This window comes from Vidua macroura, chromosome 15 (genome assembly GCF_024509145.1).
Source record: "Vidua macroura isolate BioBank_ID:100142 chromosome 15, ASM2450914v1, whole genome shotgun sequence".
NCBI classification, from domain to species: domain Eukaryota; kingdom Metazoa; phylum Chordata; class Aves; order Passeriformes; family Viduidae; genus Vidua; species Vidua macroura.
In genome coordinates this window covers 11,580,954-11,599,438 of record NC_071585.1, presented here as the reverse complement: position 1 = coordinate 11,599,438, position 18,485 = coordinate 11,580,954, and the positions used below count along the sequence as shown (strand labels likewise).

General features: G+C 39.8%; 1 protein-coding gene across 1 annotated transcript; it reads left to right on the top strand.

The window, feature by feature from the left end:
* The first annotated feature begins 606 nt into the window (after positions 1-606).
* Positions 607-17,417, top strand: GFPT2 (glutamine-fructose-6-phosphate transaminase 2). The gene is made up of 19 exons (XM_053991192.1): positions 607-644; positions 4,932-5,039; positions 5,650-5,748; positions 6,456-6,581; positions 7,154-7,212; positions 7,715-7,849; positions 9,261-9,322; positions 10,550-10,629; positions 10,899-11,016; positions 11,766-11,929; positions 12,449-12,544; positions 12,643-12,740; positions 13,083-13,203; positions 13,373-13,530; positions 13,668-13,782; positions 14,403-14,530; positions 15,193-15,360; positions 15,791-15,952; positions 16,553-17,417. The coding sequence occupies exons 1-19, from the start codon at positions 638-640 to the stop codon at positions 16,595-16,597; spliced, it is 2,049 nt and encodes a 682-aa protein (XP_053847167.1). The 5' UTR covers positions 607-637; the 3' UTR covers positions 16,598-17,417.
* The last annotated feature ends 1,068 nt before the right edge of the window (positions 17,418-18,485 follow it).

The following is an 18,485-nucleotide window of genomic DNA, read 5'->3' as shown; positions in this document are numbered from 1 at the left end:
AAAAAGTGTTTCTTTCCTACTGTCTGCATCACTCATTAGTTAAAATACTCCACAAGGAGCAAATAAGTTTTCCTTTAATGTGTGTAATTTAATATAAATAGCAACGCTACTTAACACGCCGAGCTGCAATTAAGAATGTCCCTCTTCACTCAGGCTGGGCTGGGGGAAACAGCCCGGAGGTGGTGGAGTCCTTCCTCATCCCTGGAGGTGTTGAAGAAATGATTGGATGTGACTTTTAGTGCTCTGTTTGACCAGGTGTGATCGGTCAAAGGCTGGACTTGGTGATCTGGGAGGTTTTTCCCAAGCTTAATGGCTCTGTGACTTCCCGTGCGCGGAGCTCGGCACGGCCGGCCAGGGCGGGATTCACCGCGGTCCCGCCGGGCTCTGTTCCCTCCCTGGGCTCTGTCCCCTCCCCGGGCTTTGCCCTGCTGGGCTCCGTCCCCTCCCTGGGCTCTGCCCCGCCGGGCTCTGTCCCCCCCCCGGGCTCTGCCCCGCCGGGCTGTGTCCCCGCGGGCAGGGGGCGGGCGGAGGCAGGCCCGGCCCGGCCCTATAAGCGGGGCTATAAGAGCCGCGGGCAGCGGGGCCGGCCCGGCCGCAGCCGCGTTTGCCGGGAGCGGAGGGACCGTGCGCGGCCACAATGTGCGGTGAGTGACGGAGCGCGGCTGAGCCCGGCCAGCAAGGGACAAGGGCGGCTTTGTCCCCGAGCCCAGCGGTGTCGCGGCTTTGGCTTCGCTCGGGACTGGCCCCGCTGCATCCTTTTGGGGGGGTGGGAAGGACAGGGAGCGCCTGGCAGGTGAAGGTGAAGCCCCTCCGCCCGCCCCTTCTCCCGAGGAGAGGCGATCGTCGTTCCGTTCCTCCCTCCCCGAGCCCCCCGTGCCTGGCGGCGTGTCCCCGGGTCTTGGGATGGAAATCGTCCCGTTCCCACCGCCCGGCTGCCTCAGGGATGCCCGGGGTGCGAGGTTGACCTCTGCTCCTGGTCCCGCTGCCTCTGATGCACGGGATGCGCTGGGCTCTGTCTTTCCTGATCCGGGACTAGGATTGATTCATCGTGACTCACTTCCGAGCCGCAGCGATAAGGGAGAGTTTGTGGTTTTCAAACAAAGGCAGTGAAGGAGCTTAATTCTTAGCTGTTGTGAGTTTATTCACCTCATTTTTTCTAAGATGAGATGGTAAAAATTCCTACAGCGTGTACACAATTGCTTAGATATGCTTCGGATCAAAGTGTGGGTTCAGAAGCTGCTAATGCGATTGTATTTGGTTATGGTGGAAAGTTGAGTAAAACTTTGCCGATCTGTCCCTGACATCTCCTCTCAGGTCTGATGAAAGTAGAAAAATTTGCACTTGTACTTCTTAGTCGTCATCAACAAAACCTCTTTTGTGGGATGCAGACTGAAAGTGAGTTGAGTTACTGCTCCCAAAATTGAACTTTCTGAATTAGAGATCTTTTCCTTGCCTCCACATCCTTTTTAATTGTAACCTCAGAAAGAGCAAGGAGCTCGGGAATCCTCTTTCACTTGAATGGAAACACGAGGTGATACTGTTTCAGCTCCTATTGTTTGAGCTCCTACGTGACAGATCCCTATCAATGAGACAAACTCGGTGCCTTCTAAACAAAACCCCTCCAGGTGAGAGACCTGGCTCAGTGCTGAGCCACCCTGGAGTATTCACAGCAAGCCCTGAGACACGTAATGGTAATATCAAAACCTTTGCATGTCTGGGCTGTGTATTGATTGGGAAGTGAGGGTGTTAACAGTGTTCAAGGAGTTCGGTAGAACATCCAACTTGGGGTGGAGCAAGTGACTCAGTATGAAATGGCAAAGAGCAGCAGTTCATGAAGGGTAAGTGAGAACAGAGCTAGGTTTTTTCCCATCAGCATTTAGAAATCTTTTATATTACATTTGTTTTAATGAAAGATATCCCTCAGCCTGCTATGCTGATATCTGTAGGGAGTGTAGGAGTTCTAGAGACTGCAACCAATAGTTTCAAAATTACTTTTTTGTTGTTGTTTTTATTTTTTCATATCTTTCCAGGTTTAAGTGCTGATAATGGACCCTATTGTGTTTTCTTTGGCTTCAGGTAGCATGTGAAGATTTATAGCCCTTGGTTTATGTTTTGAAAATACACAGGTCATAAATTCTGCTATAAACATGCTTGTAAAGAAGCAAAGTTGAGATGTTATCATTCTCACATATTAGACAGTATAGCCAAGTGTTCAAGCAAAAGCATTCAGGGTTTAAAAAACAGTCAGGATGCACTTAAACTGATGACCTCTTTTAAATCAAAGTTAGTTTCATCAGGATATGAAGTTGAGACTTTTTCAAAGCGAAGTTTCTGACATCAACAATGTTCTTAGAGGTATCCTTTTATTTTTCAAAAAGTAAATAATTTTTCTCAAACTTCAAGTATAGGCTGCCCCCTTCTTGATTTTGGTGAAGTCTTGCAATTGCAAGAGTTCTTGTGGACTTTTCCCACAAAAAATACTCAATTTACTTTTCTTCCTTTTCATGCTCTGCTTGTAATCCTGAAAGGTGAAGCTCTAAAGTCTTGATGTACATGTAAAGGGAGAGCCTTGCTTTCAGTGTCTGCACGTGATTGAAACTGGTTTTAGTAATGTTTTAGCAACCTTCTCTTTCTGTTTTTAGTACCTGTTTCTAAAGCCATACATAACTGACCTAGCTCATCCTTCTAAGCAAGCTGTGATTATGGAAATTTATAAACTAGATTTAATATTTAGATCAAGAGGACAATGTCCTAGTAAAACAATTCTTGGGTGCTTTTCCTAGATTTTATGTTTTTGACTCTTCTTAAGGAAGCAAGATCTGGAAATGGCATCTAATACCTTGGGGAGGTCATCATAAAGGAACTTGTTAGTATCACAAAATTCTTATCATAAGATGATTCAACTGAGATTCAGTCATACTGGTGTGCTTCCAGAAAGAATTAAGATACAAGGAGTCTTTATCACAAGTTGTTTCTACATGAGTTGAGTAATGCCCTTTAAATGGGGCCAAAATGACTGAGGAGGGGAAAAACCCGCGAGTGGATAAATCATGAAACAGAAACGTACTAGAGAAAGTGTTACTCTCAGTGCTTAGAGTAAGATTTATTTTCCTTAACTGGAAGAGTTTATAACATGTTCTTTGAAGTCAGGCTGCAGCTATTGTTTTCATTTTAAATGGCCTCTGGTGACTTCTGCATCTTCTAATGCACGTGTGTGGAAGTGCAGCTCCAATTCCCTGGAAAAAAGGATCTTTTTTAACAATTGTAGCACAGTGGTAGCATTGTAAGGATGGTCCCAGAGGAAGGTTCTTCCTGGAGCTCTGTGTAGTGAAAGATGCCACATGGAACATATAAGGATGTTGAGGCTTAAATTCATTGTGAAATCTGGCCTAGAAAGTAGAGCTGGATCTGAAACGAGGTGTGGCAATGTTTTGGAATGATGTTGAGAAATTCATATTGAAGAATGCTGCTTTTGAGGTTCGTGGTTGGTGCCAGAGAACGGTAAATATCTGTCTGGAAAAATGATCAACAGGCTCTCAGTCTAAAGTGACTGCTTATAACCAGAGGCATTATTTTTCGAAGCATCCATGAAGAACAGTATTACGCAGTTCAAATTCTCAAATACCTCCTTAAATGCAACTATTGTCTTAATGTCTCTGTTAAAGTTGGATGTGCTAGAAATAATTAGGCTGAGTTCCTCAAGAATCTCACTTCTGAAGCAGAAAAGTATTATCCGCCCTTTAATCTTTCCAAAACATATTCAGAGGCAAATGGAATACTCTCTTTGTCTCACTGTCAAATCAACAGTATTAATGTCTTATAAACCAGTGGAGTAACCAAATTCACAGTAATATTTATTAGGGAGATTTATTGGTGTATCATTATAACAGCTTCTTCACTATGGCCATTTACAGTTCAAAAGCCTTAATTGGGGGGGAAGAGGGTGTTAAATTTCAAACAAAGGCTTTCTCTATCTAAAACACTTGTCTGAACTGCTTATCTGTAGAGCTCTTAAAGTCTGGGTTTTTTCCTGACTGTAGTCTCCAGTCCCGATTTTTTGCTCGAAGAAACTGTTGAAACAGCGAAATTATGCGAAATAAAACAGAAATGTTTCTGTTTTATTGGGGTACAGATTTGCAAGAGTGAATAAAAGAGTCCAACGTATCCATATAAATACCAGAGTCGCAGGAAGAACAGTAGGCAGAGAAAAGGGAGAGGGATCAGGGAGTGAGTTCAGGGCTCTCGCTGCGATGCCCCGGAGGAGCTGACGGGGCACGCCCGGGGCTCTTGTGCCCGCCTGGCTTTGGGATTGTGCTGAGTGCTCGTGTTGTGGGTGACCCCGTTTTGTACCTTCTGTTTCTTTCCTTTGTTGTCCTACCCGATTGACTTCTGCCCTTTCCTCGTGTTTGCTTCTCCGTTCTCTTTCTGCTGAAGTGGCTGTTGCATACAGGATTAAGCTGGAGCCTTTCAGAAGTAGATGTTGTGCCTCGTACCTACCCATGGGTATTTAAGGCCATGACTTGGATTACAAAAGTCTCCTTGTGTTAGTACTGGTGAATATATTCCTTCTTTGAATGCCTGGATATGAAACAGATCACAATGTTCCCATTTTCAGCTGTGGTTTTCGTGAAAAGTAGAGTTTTTTTAACCTCTCCTAACTGTTTAATTCTTGGTGGGTAACATGAGGAGAGTGAAACTCGCCAGTAAAGTTTGTGTTGAAATTAGGCTTCTGAGTCCTTTATTGTACTTGAATTCTTTCCATTTCAAAATGCATTAGAAGAAGTTGTACTAAACGAGGAGGTTGGGTGCCCCTAGGACTTCTCCCTGACACTAGTTTTAAAGACTTTCAAATTGAGTCTGAAGTGATGCAAATTTTAAAAATAACCTCTTTGCTTCTTTTCCCCCCTCCTTCCCCCTTTCTCTTTAAACAGGAATTTTTGCTTATCTAAACTACAGAGTGCCTCGCACTAGGAAGGAAATATATGAAACCCTGATAAAAGGATTACAGAGACTGGAATACAGAGGATATGACTCTGCAGGTATGTTAACCAACTCAGCGAATTAATTTTAGCAACCAATAGCTCATTCCATGACTTCTGGGTACTTTCAGTGTCTGGCCTCTTGGATTTTTCTTTCTTTATTCTACAGATTAACAGATCAGAACTAATTAGCTCAATTCTTGGAGTGCTACAGCTTTCCTCAGGACTTAAAATTGGGTGTTTAGCTCTGTAATTAGATGGTTGAGGTTAGTACACATAAGCAAAACAAACAGGGTGTGGAAAAAGATCTCTGTACAGGGCCACGTAGTTTGTACCTCAGCCGTTTTTGTGTATGTGAATCACGGTGAAGAATGGGGAAGATTAAACTTGTCTTAAATTTGAGTTGGCTCATTTTATCGACAAAATATTTCAGTCTGTTGTCAAATGCAATTTGAGATGGCTCATGTCTGTTTTAATCTGTGCAGTGGATGTAGACTTGATGTCGTTTCATTTGAACATGCACAGGTCTAACAACAGACTTCAAATATATCCCTTTAAAGGGTAATTTAAAAATACTAATTTCAGTGGGGTGTGTATTTTCTCAGCCTTTTCCTCATTCCAATGTATTTCATGCTTTAAATAACACTTATGACTGTGTTCTGTGCTGTAGGAGTGGCAATTGATGGAAACAATAATGAAGATAAAGAAAGATTCATCAAACTGGTTAAGAAAAGAGGAAAAGTAAAGGCCCTGGAAGAAGAGTTGTACAGTAAGTGTTAAAAATGACCCCTTTACTTTGGCCTCCCAGTCAGATACCATTGCATCTCAGCAGAAAGTCAGACCATAAAACTGCAGTTATGATTTTGCATCAGCAATAACTACATTGGGAAATCCAAGCAGCTAAATTTTTTGGACCCCTCAAATCTGCACTTAAAAAGCAGGCTGATCTTCAGATCTAGCACTGTGAAATTTCAGTCTATTCTCCCTTCTTTTGGTTGCTCCTTTGTTCAAAGCCTGGGCTCCTTTGGCTCTTTACTCATGTGATTTCTGTGCTGTGTGGCTGAAATGCTGAAACATGCACTCTGACAGAATTTATGACCATTTAAGCAGCTGGCTGTCATCACAATCTGCTTGATGCAGTGCTTCCATCTGTGAAAGACTGAAGTTGTGTTTTAATACGTTTACATTATAATTTGTAGTAATGGGGTCTGTTAGCCTGTCTGTTAGTATTGGCTAAAAATGCTCGTGTCTTGGCAAACAAGGTTTTAATCACAGTAGCTTGAACTTTCTGAAGTGTAATGTCAAGAAAGCAAATGGTTAAAAAAAAACCCAAAAAAACAGAAGATAGCTTTTAGATTTTTGCCTGTAGGAATTGTCTTTGTGTTTTACTAATCGTTTGTATGTGAGAGAGAGAGAGAGAGACAGGGGGAGAGAGGCAATATTAATTATTCAGTAAACTGAATTTCTCCTGTATAGAACAAGATGACCTGGATTCAAAAACAGATTTTGAAACCCATTTTGGAATTGCTCATACTCGCTGGGCGACCCACGGAGTACCAAGTGCAATTAACAGTCACCCTCAGAGATCAGATAAAAGGAATGGTACGTAATCTCTACAGCACTTGAACCACACAAATCTGAAATTGTTCAATTCACAGAGCACATATGCTCTTACTATTGTTATGGTATCTATTTTTTATAGTAGGGCTAAGCTGTTGCCATTCTGTTTAGCTCAGACACTTTTAAAATGAAATAGCCTCTTTTCAGGCTAAAGTAACACTAAAAATTAATGAGATCTGTTCTCTGAAAATTGCAAGTTAATCGAAGTAGAACATTCTTGTTTTGAAAGGTAAGACTGAAAGTATGAATGTGTCAATATTGCCTGGTCTAGAAAGGGAGCTTTCATATCATTCTTTACTTTAGATGGCTTGGTACTCTACTAGGTGTAGTTTAGAACCCTCTCAATAATTTGGAACTGCCTTTGCATACTTCCAGAATTTGTAAGCTTCTGCTTGCAGTTGTCCATGTTGTGATAAACTGCAGGTCTGAAAGCTATAGCAGGTGGTTTCAAGTGTACTTCTAAGCTTTTTTTCCCTTGTAATTTTGTGTTCTGAATTAAATATCTTAATTTTCTGTTGCTCATGAATATATATATATATATATATTTCTCTTAGAGTTTGTTGTCATCCATAATGGAATCATCACAAACTATAAGGACCTGAGAAAATTTCTGGTGAGTCTGTGGCAGCTCAATTCTAAAACTAGAAAGTTAATACTCCCCCAAACTACCATCAGGTCGTTCATGACTTCGGTGGAACATGAATTCAAGTTTCTTGATATCATCTATAAAAAAGCTGTGTGAAAGGCTCTGCCTAATAAGGATACTCAGGAGGTGATGAAGTGCAATATGTTCCTGTAATCCTAAATGCAAAGTATTTATGAGTAGAGTAGCAATTTGTGCTGAAATTCTCTGAGAGGGTGTGCGGGGTGGGCTCCCTCCTGTCTCTTGCTGCTTCACAGATGCCAAACAAGTCTTACTATGGGTCTTACTCCAGCATTTCCCAAAGAGTATCTATGACATGATAAGTCCTTACATTTTATCTATAGTGATCCACTGGTCCAATGTAGTGCTCTGAGCTCTGACTGAAGTTTCTGGTGGGAGGCAACTGAGAGGCTCTTCAGGGTTTGTTGCCTGAGGATGGACACAATTTTTACTCTTCTATATGATATTTCAGGAGAGCAAAGGATATGAATTTGAATCTGAAACAGATACAGAAACAATCCCCAAATTGATCAAATACATGTATGACAACAGAGAGAGCGAAGACACCAGTTTTTCAGCCTTGGTAGAGAGAGTTATTCAACAGTTGGTAAGTGGGAAATTACTTTTTTTCCCCCTGTACAACAGTATAAGCTGCGTGTGGGGTTCCTTAGCATTCTGCCTTAGCATTTAGATCCTCTGCAGAAGTTCTTAGAAGGTGCTGAAAATAACACTCTTAGGCTTCTAAATAATGCTTAATAGACCAAGAAATGAGATTAAAATTTTGGAGACTTCAAAGGCTTTTCACTGTTAAATCTTTAAATTGCAGTAGCAGTGGGTTTTGTTTGTTGAGGTTTTTGTCTTGTTTTGTTTTTAGCAAGAAGTTAACACAATTTTTTAATGAAGAAGTTTAATTTTGAAAAGTAATAGGAGCCTCTGGGGGTTAAAATCTCTCATAAATGGCAGTGTGTTCCTAAAGGTTATTCTGATCGTGTTGAAACACTGCTGTGATTCAAGTTTGGCCAATGCCTTGGCTCTCCTATTTGGAAATAGATCACACGAGCTGGACTGGTTTCCAAACTGTGAAGTGGGAATCTACTGTTACTCAGTATGTGAATGCTTAAAAACTTTGATAGATGCATTGCAAACTGGGAGAAAGCTGGCTTTGTTTCCTCCCCCAGTCTCCGGGCAGATGTTTTCCCTCCCCTTCCTGCCGTCTCCTTTCACCTCCCGTCTCCTCTTTAAAGCAGCTCTGTAGGATTCCTTGGAGCAGGCTGGAATCCACACCAAGGCAAGGCCTGTGTGGGTCAAGAGGGAGCATCCCCAGAGCTGAGGGGAGGGGAGGCTTCACCTGACCCCAGAACAGGGCAGAGTGGAGCCCTGGGGGAGGAGGGAATGAGGGAATGTCACCATCTCTGTCCTGCTGGCAGGGTCGGGGGCCTTGGCTCCAGCTTTGGGAATCCTCCTCCAGGAGTTTGCCAGCTGTGTTAGTACTGTAAAATTGTTGTTTTGTTTTGTTTTGTTTTTTTTTTCTGGTGGATTTTTAATGTATTTTGTTTTTGAAATATATTAATGAGAATTTGCTGCTTGAACTAGAAATAGTAACTCCAGGTTTTTAGTTGAAACTGCATGGTAATGCACTACAAGTAAAATTATTATTGTTATTATTATTATTTCAGTCTTACTGAAAGTAAATTTCTAACAATCTTCATGTTGATTATGAGTAGCATCTCTGACATTTTCATAACCTTTGCATTCAAGTTTATTGTTTTTATTTATAAGGAGAGGGTAAGTGCTCACTTCCTGGTGTTTTAGCTGTTGCACTGTTAGTGTGCACGTCAGCTTGTTCTGCTCCATGGCCAATTCCTTTAAAGGTGCAGTCTGCCCTCCAGGAAGAGACTCCTGATAGCAGCTCCTTCAGTGCCTCTTCAGAGAGGGGCCCCAGTTTAATGAGATGCAACTATTTGAGATAAATTGTTTAGGATCTTTTTTTTTTTCTCCTTTGTATTAATGGTTTCCAGGAAGGTGCTTTTGCGTTGGTTTTCAAGAGCATCCATTACCCAGGTGAAGCTGTTGCTACCAGGTTAGTAAAAGTCCATTTTATACATAATGCATGCTTTTTATTAGGTAAAAAAAAAAAAAATAATAGCCAACCTCTTAAAGATACTAAAATATTGATGCTTAAAGTGCTTAATTAACCAAAATCAGTGACTCAATAAAGAATCTCAGTGTATCTTGTGTTTCTAAATTTGTATTAAGAGCATGCTGACATTTTTTCCTATATCAAAAAGGGGAGGGGGAAGGGATATTGTTCAGTTTTAGCTCCTATTGAGTAAAGACTGAAATAAGTATATTCATGCTGGCTGAAAGACCATCATAGTAACAGGTTATAGAAATAGTGTTCTATAGCTGTCATAGCATTTATGGTGTCTTTCTGTGTTAAGTTCTACTTTTATTTATGACTTGAAAAACAACTTTCAGGAAATATAAAGATATTAAAATAGCAAGTGACATAGCAAATGATTTAAATAGCAAGTGATGGGAATAAAGACTGTTTTATATTACAACCCAAAAGCCCATTGCTTTGGCAGTCTAAAATAAGACTACATTAAAATTTTGAAAAAGCCAGCTGTACCATCACTCCAACTGGAGAACATCTTCTGAAATGTACTATTCTATATGTGGTTCAGGTTTGGGTTTTTAGGGCTGAGGGATTTAAGAGAATCTAATCTTGTAATCTGAGTGTGACTTGTTCTTTTATTTCTGTGATGATTTTTTTAATAAGGTCTTCATTGACATGTAATGTCACTGTGTAGAATTTAAAAATTGTCTTAATATTCTACAGTTTCAGAGGTACAGTAGGGATTGTTGATGTTTCTGAGTTTGAAAGGCTAAGGAGTGTAACAGTACTTCAATTCAAAAGAACACAGGAGCTTACTGTTGTCTCACTTTAGAGGCAAAGCAAGCTTTGGTTCAAATTTGGCCCTGTACTAAGATGTTTTCTGATTACTGGAAAGAAAACAGCTGGTTCACAAACATTTTGCTCTACCTGGATGTAGTTTACTGGTAAAGAATCACCAAGGCACGTGGTAATTACTTATATAATAATATTTGGTGAATCTTACAGAAGAACAAATTTTATAGAACTCCTGCCATGTAATGGCCTTAGGATCATGGTTGAAAGAGGCTCTTCCTATTTAGGAAGCTAGATGGGATATTGTCTTTTCAGCTTCACTAGCTTCACTGATGTCTGGTAACTTCTTTGTATGCACATTTCTCTTTATAAACTTGAGTGTTTTCCTTTCTCCAGGAGAGGGAGTCCTTTACTCATTGGGGTTAGGAGCAAGTACAAGCTCTCAACTGAACAGGTTCCAGTTTTGTACAGAACATGTAAGTTGATACATCAAAATGCATTCTTTTTAAGAACTAAACTTGCCATTAGAAATTAGGTTAATTTGTTTTTGTACCATAAAACTACCAGCTGATGCCCCAAATAACTTCTTGGCTGGGGATATTTTTATACTACTGAATGTGTAGTTCCTGTGAAAGTCTCATTCCCCAACCTATTTCTGTAACTGTGATACCCTAAAGCTGTGTAGTCTGTAATCTTAACTGAACAGAACTGGGTTTGCATTTAGAATGTTTCATTTCTTTAACAGGCAACATTGAGAATGTGAAGAACATCTGCAACTCCCAAATGAAAAGACTGGACAGCTCAACCTGCCTTCATGCTGTTGGGGATAAGGCAGTAGAATTCTTCTTTGCTTCAGATGCAAGGTAGTGAAAGTACTTCAACTTTGCTGAAAATACTGTGGGGTTTTTTTTTGTTTTGTTTTGGTTTGGTTTTTTGGGTTTTTTTTTGTTTTTTTTTTTTAATAAGTGAGATAGTTCTGGAAATTTAAGCTGCCTTGCTCTTGTACAATGATTTTCTGAAAGAAGAGATTTTAATTCAGGTAACATCAGAAAGCCCTCAGGCTCAGGTGCTTGAAAGATGTTGTCAGTTCAAATGCTGCTGACAAACCTTCACAAGTGCAATATCTGCCAGCTGCTGACCTCTGTGTGAAATACATCCAGTGTAAAAAAGTAATTTGGGTACAAATGGACACTCATCAGCTGAGCATTTGGGCAGACTATAGGTTAGTTGGGGTTGTGATGTTTTCAATTCAGATACTGGAGGAGGAAAATAGTGCTGTGGTTCCAAGCTGGGCAGGAACCTGGACATCAGGCACGCGTTTATCTTGGGAACAAGAGCGGGACCATAGCAGGATCCATCAAGGACACTGGGAAGCATCTTCAGACCAGCAGGAATGGATGCAGTGGTTGCTGAGCCTCCTGCTCTGGGTTGCTGTGAGAGTGCAGGAGGAGCAGCAGATGGAGCCATTGCCTTTAGGATGCTCTGTCTGAAGTTCTGCCCAAAAGGAAGAGAGAAGCAGGGCTGGAAGTGCTCTTGAGGCGCATTTAATTGCTTTGCTATTACCAACTCTGACGTGTCAGGTTTGTCTTGCTTCTGTTTTTTTTCTCTGTAGTGCTATCATTGAGCACACCAACAGAGTGATTTTCTTAGAAGATGATGACATTGCAGCTGTAACTGATGGGAAGCTCTCCATTCACCGTCTGGAGCGTTCAGCTAGTGATGATCCTTCCCGGGCCATCCAGACCTTGCAGATGGAATTGCAGCAAATCATGAAGGGTGGGTTGAAACATCTGTGAACGAGTATCATCAAAGATGGATAGTTACTGTTTGTGTAGTAGATGAAGCAGAAAACTGCTTGTTGTGACAATTACCTTTCATGCAAGCTGTTTGTACTGGGAGCTGACAATTCCAAGTTTTGAGACCAAGAGAGAATGGGCAGCCTGGGACCCTATGCATTTTAGCCTTGGAAAAGTCATAGATACTTCTATTCATTTCAGTATCTGCTGAAAATGTAACTAATGTTTACATGCTGGAATTGGTGGCAAAGTTTGACTATAAATTAAGAATTGAAGGGGAGCACAGATGTTTCCTTATGAAGGAATTTATTTACCTTGTCAGTACTGGGAAATGGAACCAACCAAATAAAGTGACCTATCCATCCTTCCTTTCTTCTTGCTTATTCTAAGCTTTTATTTAGGCTAACACAGTCAAGTTAGTCTTAAAAAGTCTCTTTGTAACTGGAATAGACTTAAAATAACAAACCTAAGCATTGCCATGTCATGTTTTTATAAACAGGTAACTTCAGTGCCTTCATGCAAAAGGAAATTTTTGAACAACCAGAATCAGTTGTCAACACAATGAGGGGCAGGGTGAATTTTGAGAGCAGCACAGGTAATGGAGAACAGCCCTTCAAACTGCACTAAGTTTGAAATTTGTAAATATGCTATCTAGAAAATAAAAACCACCATTGTGTATTTATTTGTTTGCAGTTCTACTGGGGGGGCTGAAGGATCATTTGAAAGAAATCAGAAGATGCCGAAGACTGATCATTATTGGCTGTGGGACCAGTTATCATGCTGCAGTGGCTGTATGTTCCCAGCCTTGGATGAAATGCACAAATAACTTAATTTATGGGCTTACAGACAACAGCTTTTCATCTGCTTTTTCTTCTGTCTCAGACTTTGTCTTTCATTGAGGGGTCTCACCCTTTTATTTAGCTTTACTTATTGCCACATTCTTTATTAATGCTCCAATGCCATTAATTACTATGTTAGAAATTAACTTTTTCCACCTTGATTTTTAAAACTCTGGTGAGCTGTACTTACCAGCTTTTCTAATAAGAACTCATTTAGATTTTCTCTGACCTGTAAAATGTCGAAATGTTAGTGGGTGGCAATATTAACAAATACTGTGTTCTGCTTGAATATAGACTCGACAAGTCCTGGAAGAATTAACTGAATTACCAGTGATGGTGGAACTTGCCAGTGACTTCCTGGATAGAAACACACCTGTATTCAGGGATGATGTGTGCTTTTTTATAAGCCAGTCAGGTGAGCTGCATTTGCTGTTGAGTGAGCGCTCTAAGATTGCTTTCCATTGCATGTTGCATCATGTAAGTGTGGGTACAGTTATCTAGAACACGTTTGTGTGGACTTTGATGCTTTTCAGGAATCATTATTATCTCTGCCAACCTGAAGTGAAGGTGTGAATGTTTTCCAGGTGAAACTGCAGATACACTCATGGCCTTGAGGTATTGTAAAGAACGCCGTGCTCTGACAGTCGGCATCACAAACACAGTTGGAAGTTCAATATCCAGGGAGACTGACTGTGGTGTGCACATCAATGCAGGGCCTGAGATTGGTGTGGCAAGCACAAAGGTAATTGCTGTTCAGTGTTTGACTTTCACCCTTCAGCCCTGTGGAACACAAGTCAAATTTTAATTGCAGCACTTCAAACTGAGATCATATTCGCTCTCTGAAGAATTAGCTGCTATATGATTTTGTTTTGTCTGCAGGCCTATACCAGCCAGTTCGTGTCTCTTGTAATGTTTGGCCTAATGATGTCTGAAGACAGAATTTCCTTGCAGAAAAGGAGACAGGAAATCATAAGTGGACTAAAATCATTGCCAGGTATATTGATATTTTGGGTTTGAGGAGGCATAGGGGATGTTTGCAGTGTAAAATACTACTCAGGGATATTTCTTTCTCATTTAAGTTTCACACTCCCCCTCATCCTGAAAGGCAGACAATATGAGAAAAATGGACTGTTCATTTCTGCACTGTTTGCCAATTTTACAAGTGCTCTTCCAAGAAACTTGGCAGGAAGATCGGAAATTTCATGGGTTGGGTTTTCTAATTAAAATAAGGTAGTTTTGTATGAGAAATATTACTTGATCTCCTACATATATGGTTTGAAATATTTAAAACCTCCCACTTTAAATCAGGATAGATAAAATGAAACTAATTCAAGGTGATTTTTAAATGGATATTTCACAACTTCCTTTAGAAATTCAAATGGGATGTATGAGCACTGCTTAAACCAATAATTGTTTAAAATTTATTACTGTTAGTAAGGCTGGAGAAAATATCCTTAAACTGCAGTCAAAGTTGCTAAGTTAATGGTTGAATTACATTAAGTGTATTTGTTCTATTAGATAATTAGAACATTCTGTACATTCTGTTCATTCAGTACAAATGAACTATTTTTTCCAGTTAAAAAAATTGATTTTTTTTTTTCTGTGCCTCAATAGAAATGATTAAAGAAGTCTTGTCCTTGGATGAGAAGATACATGATTTGGCTCTTGAACTGTACAAACAGAGATCATTGCTGGTTATGGGCCGTGGGTATAATTATGCCACGTGTCTGGAAGGAGCTTTGGTAGGAACTTCTCAATATTCTTTGATACTATTTTAAAATATTTTTTATGGCTTCTGCAACATAGTTGATTTCTAATATTTCATTACAATTTAATCCTACTGCAATAAAATTATGTGTAACTAGAAGCATTTAAACACATACACAAGGTGAACCTGGATGTGATACCATTTCTTGTTTCTTTCACATCATAAACACATTAGTCTATTTAAAAACAAGAAACTAACAACTTAAGTTGCTGACCCATTTGAAAACAACATCAGAAGCAGTGTGCTGATGTTGAGAAGGGATGCTCAAGCATGAAACTCATTAATTATGTTATGAACATTCTGGTAAAATGGACACATACCCATCGCTCAGAGGAATTTGGTGTGTTAAAGGTAGACTGCAGTAGCCAAGGTTGTGCTGGGTGTTTGGTTCCTAAAATTCCTGTTGGTTACTCCATGTGCATGGGTGAGCTCTGCTGCTGCCCACAGCCTGCTAGAAATCCCAGCAGCCACCCGTGTGCTTTCACTAATGCTTGACACTGGGTACACGTATTTAAGTGGCAGAGGTACAGCCTTGGTGTTTTGATTCTTGTGGCGGTTGTTTCTCAGCTGATTTAGTAATAAAATAAAAAATAAAAAAGTAAAAAATTTGAGGCATTTCATTTTTTTTTTTCCTAGAAAATAAAAGAAATCACCTATATGCACTCGGAAGGTATCCTGGCTGGTGAGCTGAAACATGGGCCTTTGGCCCTAATAGATAAACAAATGCCTGTTATCATGGTGATCATGAAGGATCCTTGTTTCACCAAGTGCCAAAATGCTCTGCAACAGGTCACTGCTCGGCAGGTACAGTGTTCAACTCATTAACTTCTTCTGTGTCACAGGAAGAGATTGTGCCCGCTGCACTGCTGCTGACTGTGCACCTGGAAAGGGATGTACTGCTGATTATTGTTAATTATTAAGTTATAAATAAGATGCTACATCTGCATCGCAGGTTGTTATTACAGGTTAATATCAGCAGTGAAAACTGCTTTCATATGGCTTTTTTGTTTTGAGGTATTTCTGTTTTGAAGCAAATGGAATAATGTTAAAACTCTACAGGGTGAAAACATTCAAATCTTAAAATATAGTGAAGGTCAAGAGCTATTATGCAATACTGGCATTGCCTTTGTTAGCTACTTGAATGTCTTCAAACACATACAGGCATGCTGTGAACAATATTTCAAAGCAGTTCTAGGCTAGCTCTTCACTTAACAATGCAAAAATTTATTTTCAGGGTCGTCCAATCATTCTGTGTTCTAAAGAAGACACTGAAAGCTCAAAATTTGCCTACAAAACCATTGAGCTGCCTCATACAGTTGACTGCCTTCAAGGAGTGTTGAGTGTCATTCCTCTTCAGTTACTTTCATTTCACCTGGCTGTTCTCAGAGGATATGATGTAAGTGTTTTCTATATTTAACACTTCTTTTAGTGCAGTTTTGAACTTCTTCCTGCCAGTATAAAGTGAGAGACCCAGTTATATGGCATATCTAAGATTCACTAGCTATGAAAATAGCTAGTGAATCTCATCGTGAGTGTGGTTATAGAGGTGGCATTTCAGTGCCAATTCTTCAGTTTTGTTTTTTTCGATTAGCATCTTTCTAAAAAAATTATAAAGCTCTTTTGCTGTTTGGTTAGTTAAGAGTGCAAATGGGACTTTTCCAGGGAGCCTAATCTTGAAATGTGATATTGTACTTTAACTTAAAATAGGTCAGTGCTTTGTACACCTTGGTTTGTTGATGTGTCAGCTTGACAATGATGACTGCTTTGGAAAGGTATCCTGTGCAAAACAAATATGTATTTGTTAGGAGGGTTTTGGAAGCACAGATGAATTCAGCTGCAAGTCATTACTTGCAGACCTATAGCCTGTTGTGTGTGTTAACGTGTCTAGAATGAAGCAGAACTCATTAGGTAGTCAGAAAAAGCACACAAAATGAACTGTCAAATGCAGAATGCCAGTGTTACTCTGTCATACTGAAAGCCTGTCTCTTCATTCCAGGTGGACTTCCCAAGGAATTTGGCCAAATCTGTTACTGTAGAATAACAGCCAAGAACAGCTGATGTCCTTGTCACCAGACCTCTGAGTTATACTTGTAGAATGTGTTGTTCTGAATTGATAGGTAAATGTTTTTTCTAAAGAGAATGATAGTGCTAACTGGAAAGTGTCAGAAGGATTTATCTTGCAGCTTTAAAAGCTTTTGATGTGCCTTGTACCCAAGTGCTTTTGCTCACAGCAAATACTCCTCTAAGTCCTCGAATTACCAAAGAAGATAAAAATTGTTTACACATGGTATACTGAATGAACTTTTTTACTGTGCAATATATATATATATATATATATACAGCTCTCTCCAGAGTAACTGTGAACATTTTTTTAGCCTACACTACATAACTAGTTTCAAAGATATAGTATTTATAAGTACGATTTGTATAGCTTTTTTTAAGTTATTTTTTTAGTACATTGCTTATCTGTAACATTGGTAATGCTCAGAATGTAAATACTGAGCGTGTTGATACATCTGTACAGTTGTTAGGGATTTTCCTCCTTCAGCCTCAAACTGGAAATTTGTTGTCCCCTCTTCTTTCCCAGCTTCCCTTCCCCCGTTGCATTTCTGTTTCATATTTAAACACTCATTTGCCACTTCTGTGGCTGTAAATTCCCAGCTATGTTTTCAATTTCTGCTTCTTTTAACTGTTTTGAAGAGTCAGAACGACATTTGTTTTGTATACCACCCCAGCTCTTATTTGCATAACATGTATAGTGCAACAGAATAAGGGAACTGGATGTCTTTCAAATGATATTTTTGTTTGAAGAGGGTACAATGAAATGACAATGCAATTAAAAGATTATATAATTCTTCTTATTTTGTGGTTGGTTTTTTTGTGTGTGTATGTGTGTTTGGGTTTTTATTTATTTCATTTTTGTTGGTTTCTTTTTTAACTTGATGACTTCTACCTCAGGTCTGAAGAAAGTCCTATTTTAGTAGCATATAAATTTGCAAAAGCACACTTTGATATTTGTGAACCAACCTGCAGTAGGGGAGAACCTGTAAACGTGCAAAAAAATTAAGGCAGATACACACAAGAAGTTCTCTGCTCATTTGTTTGGTTTTTATTTCTAAACGGCCAGAAAGCATAGTATTTAATTTTTCTGCATTTTATTAACCATTTTATAGTTCACTAGTGAAGTTTATGATATTCCTCTGCAGGCTTGGTTCTAAATGGAAGTGTTTGAATGTTTACTTAAGAGCTTGAAAGTGTTACATTAGCTTATTATAATAGGAGATACTTTCCCTAGTACTTTTTATAACCACATAATAAAACAAAAATCATAACAAAAAATATAGTACTAATCTGACCTAAATGCCAAGAATATGTAACTCTGTATCAAACATGTTTTGGTAAGTCATGAAAGGGCCCCTTTTATTCTTGGTCTAGAATTAATATTCTCTTCATATTAAAAAGTGGAACCATAGAAGCATATTGAGGTCATCTAGTCTATTTGTGACATTAAATTGATTTATTAAAAATATTACAGGTGCGTTTTTCTAAAATCATCTGTGAGAACAGAAATCACAGAAATGAAAGCTCTCATCAGTCCTAGGAGAGGTGGCAAATTGAGTTTATTTTTAGGCAGCACCTGTTTTAAAAACAAGCAGTCCTCGTGTCGGGGGGGGAGGTACGTAATGGAGAGAAGGCTTACGATTTTTGCGTGGGGTTGAAAATAGCTCAGGGAGGGAATAAATCCCTTCCCTCCCGAGCCATCCCTCTGGAAAGCTGAGGGAGGTCTGTGCTCCAGGGGCTATGGCAGAACCGGCGGGTCGGGCCTGGCTGTGCTGTGCCGTGGTGCCAGGCTGCCGCCGTGCGATGTCACCGTGCCACAGTGTGATGTCACCGTGCTGCCGTGTGATGTCACCGTGCCACAGTGTGAT

What these genes read in the sequence shown, in the direction of transcription:
- GFPT2 (XM_053991192.1), top strand. An exon ending in GAGATCAGATAAAAGGAATG is followed by an intron (nt 6,582 to 7,153) that starts GTACGTAATCTC and finishes TATTTCTCTTAG; the next exon opens with AGTTTGTTGTCATCCATAAT. An exon ending in CTGTTCTCAGAGGATATGAT is followed by an intron (nt 15,953 to 16,552) that starts GTAAGTGTTTTC and finishes TCTTCATTCCAG; the next exon opens with GTGGACTTCCCAAGGAATTT.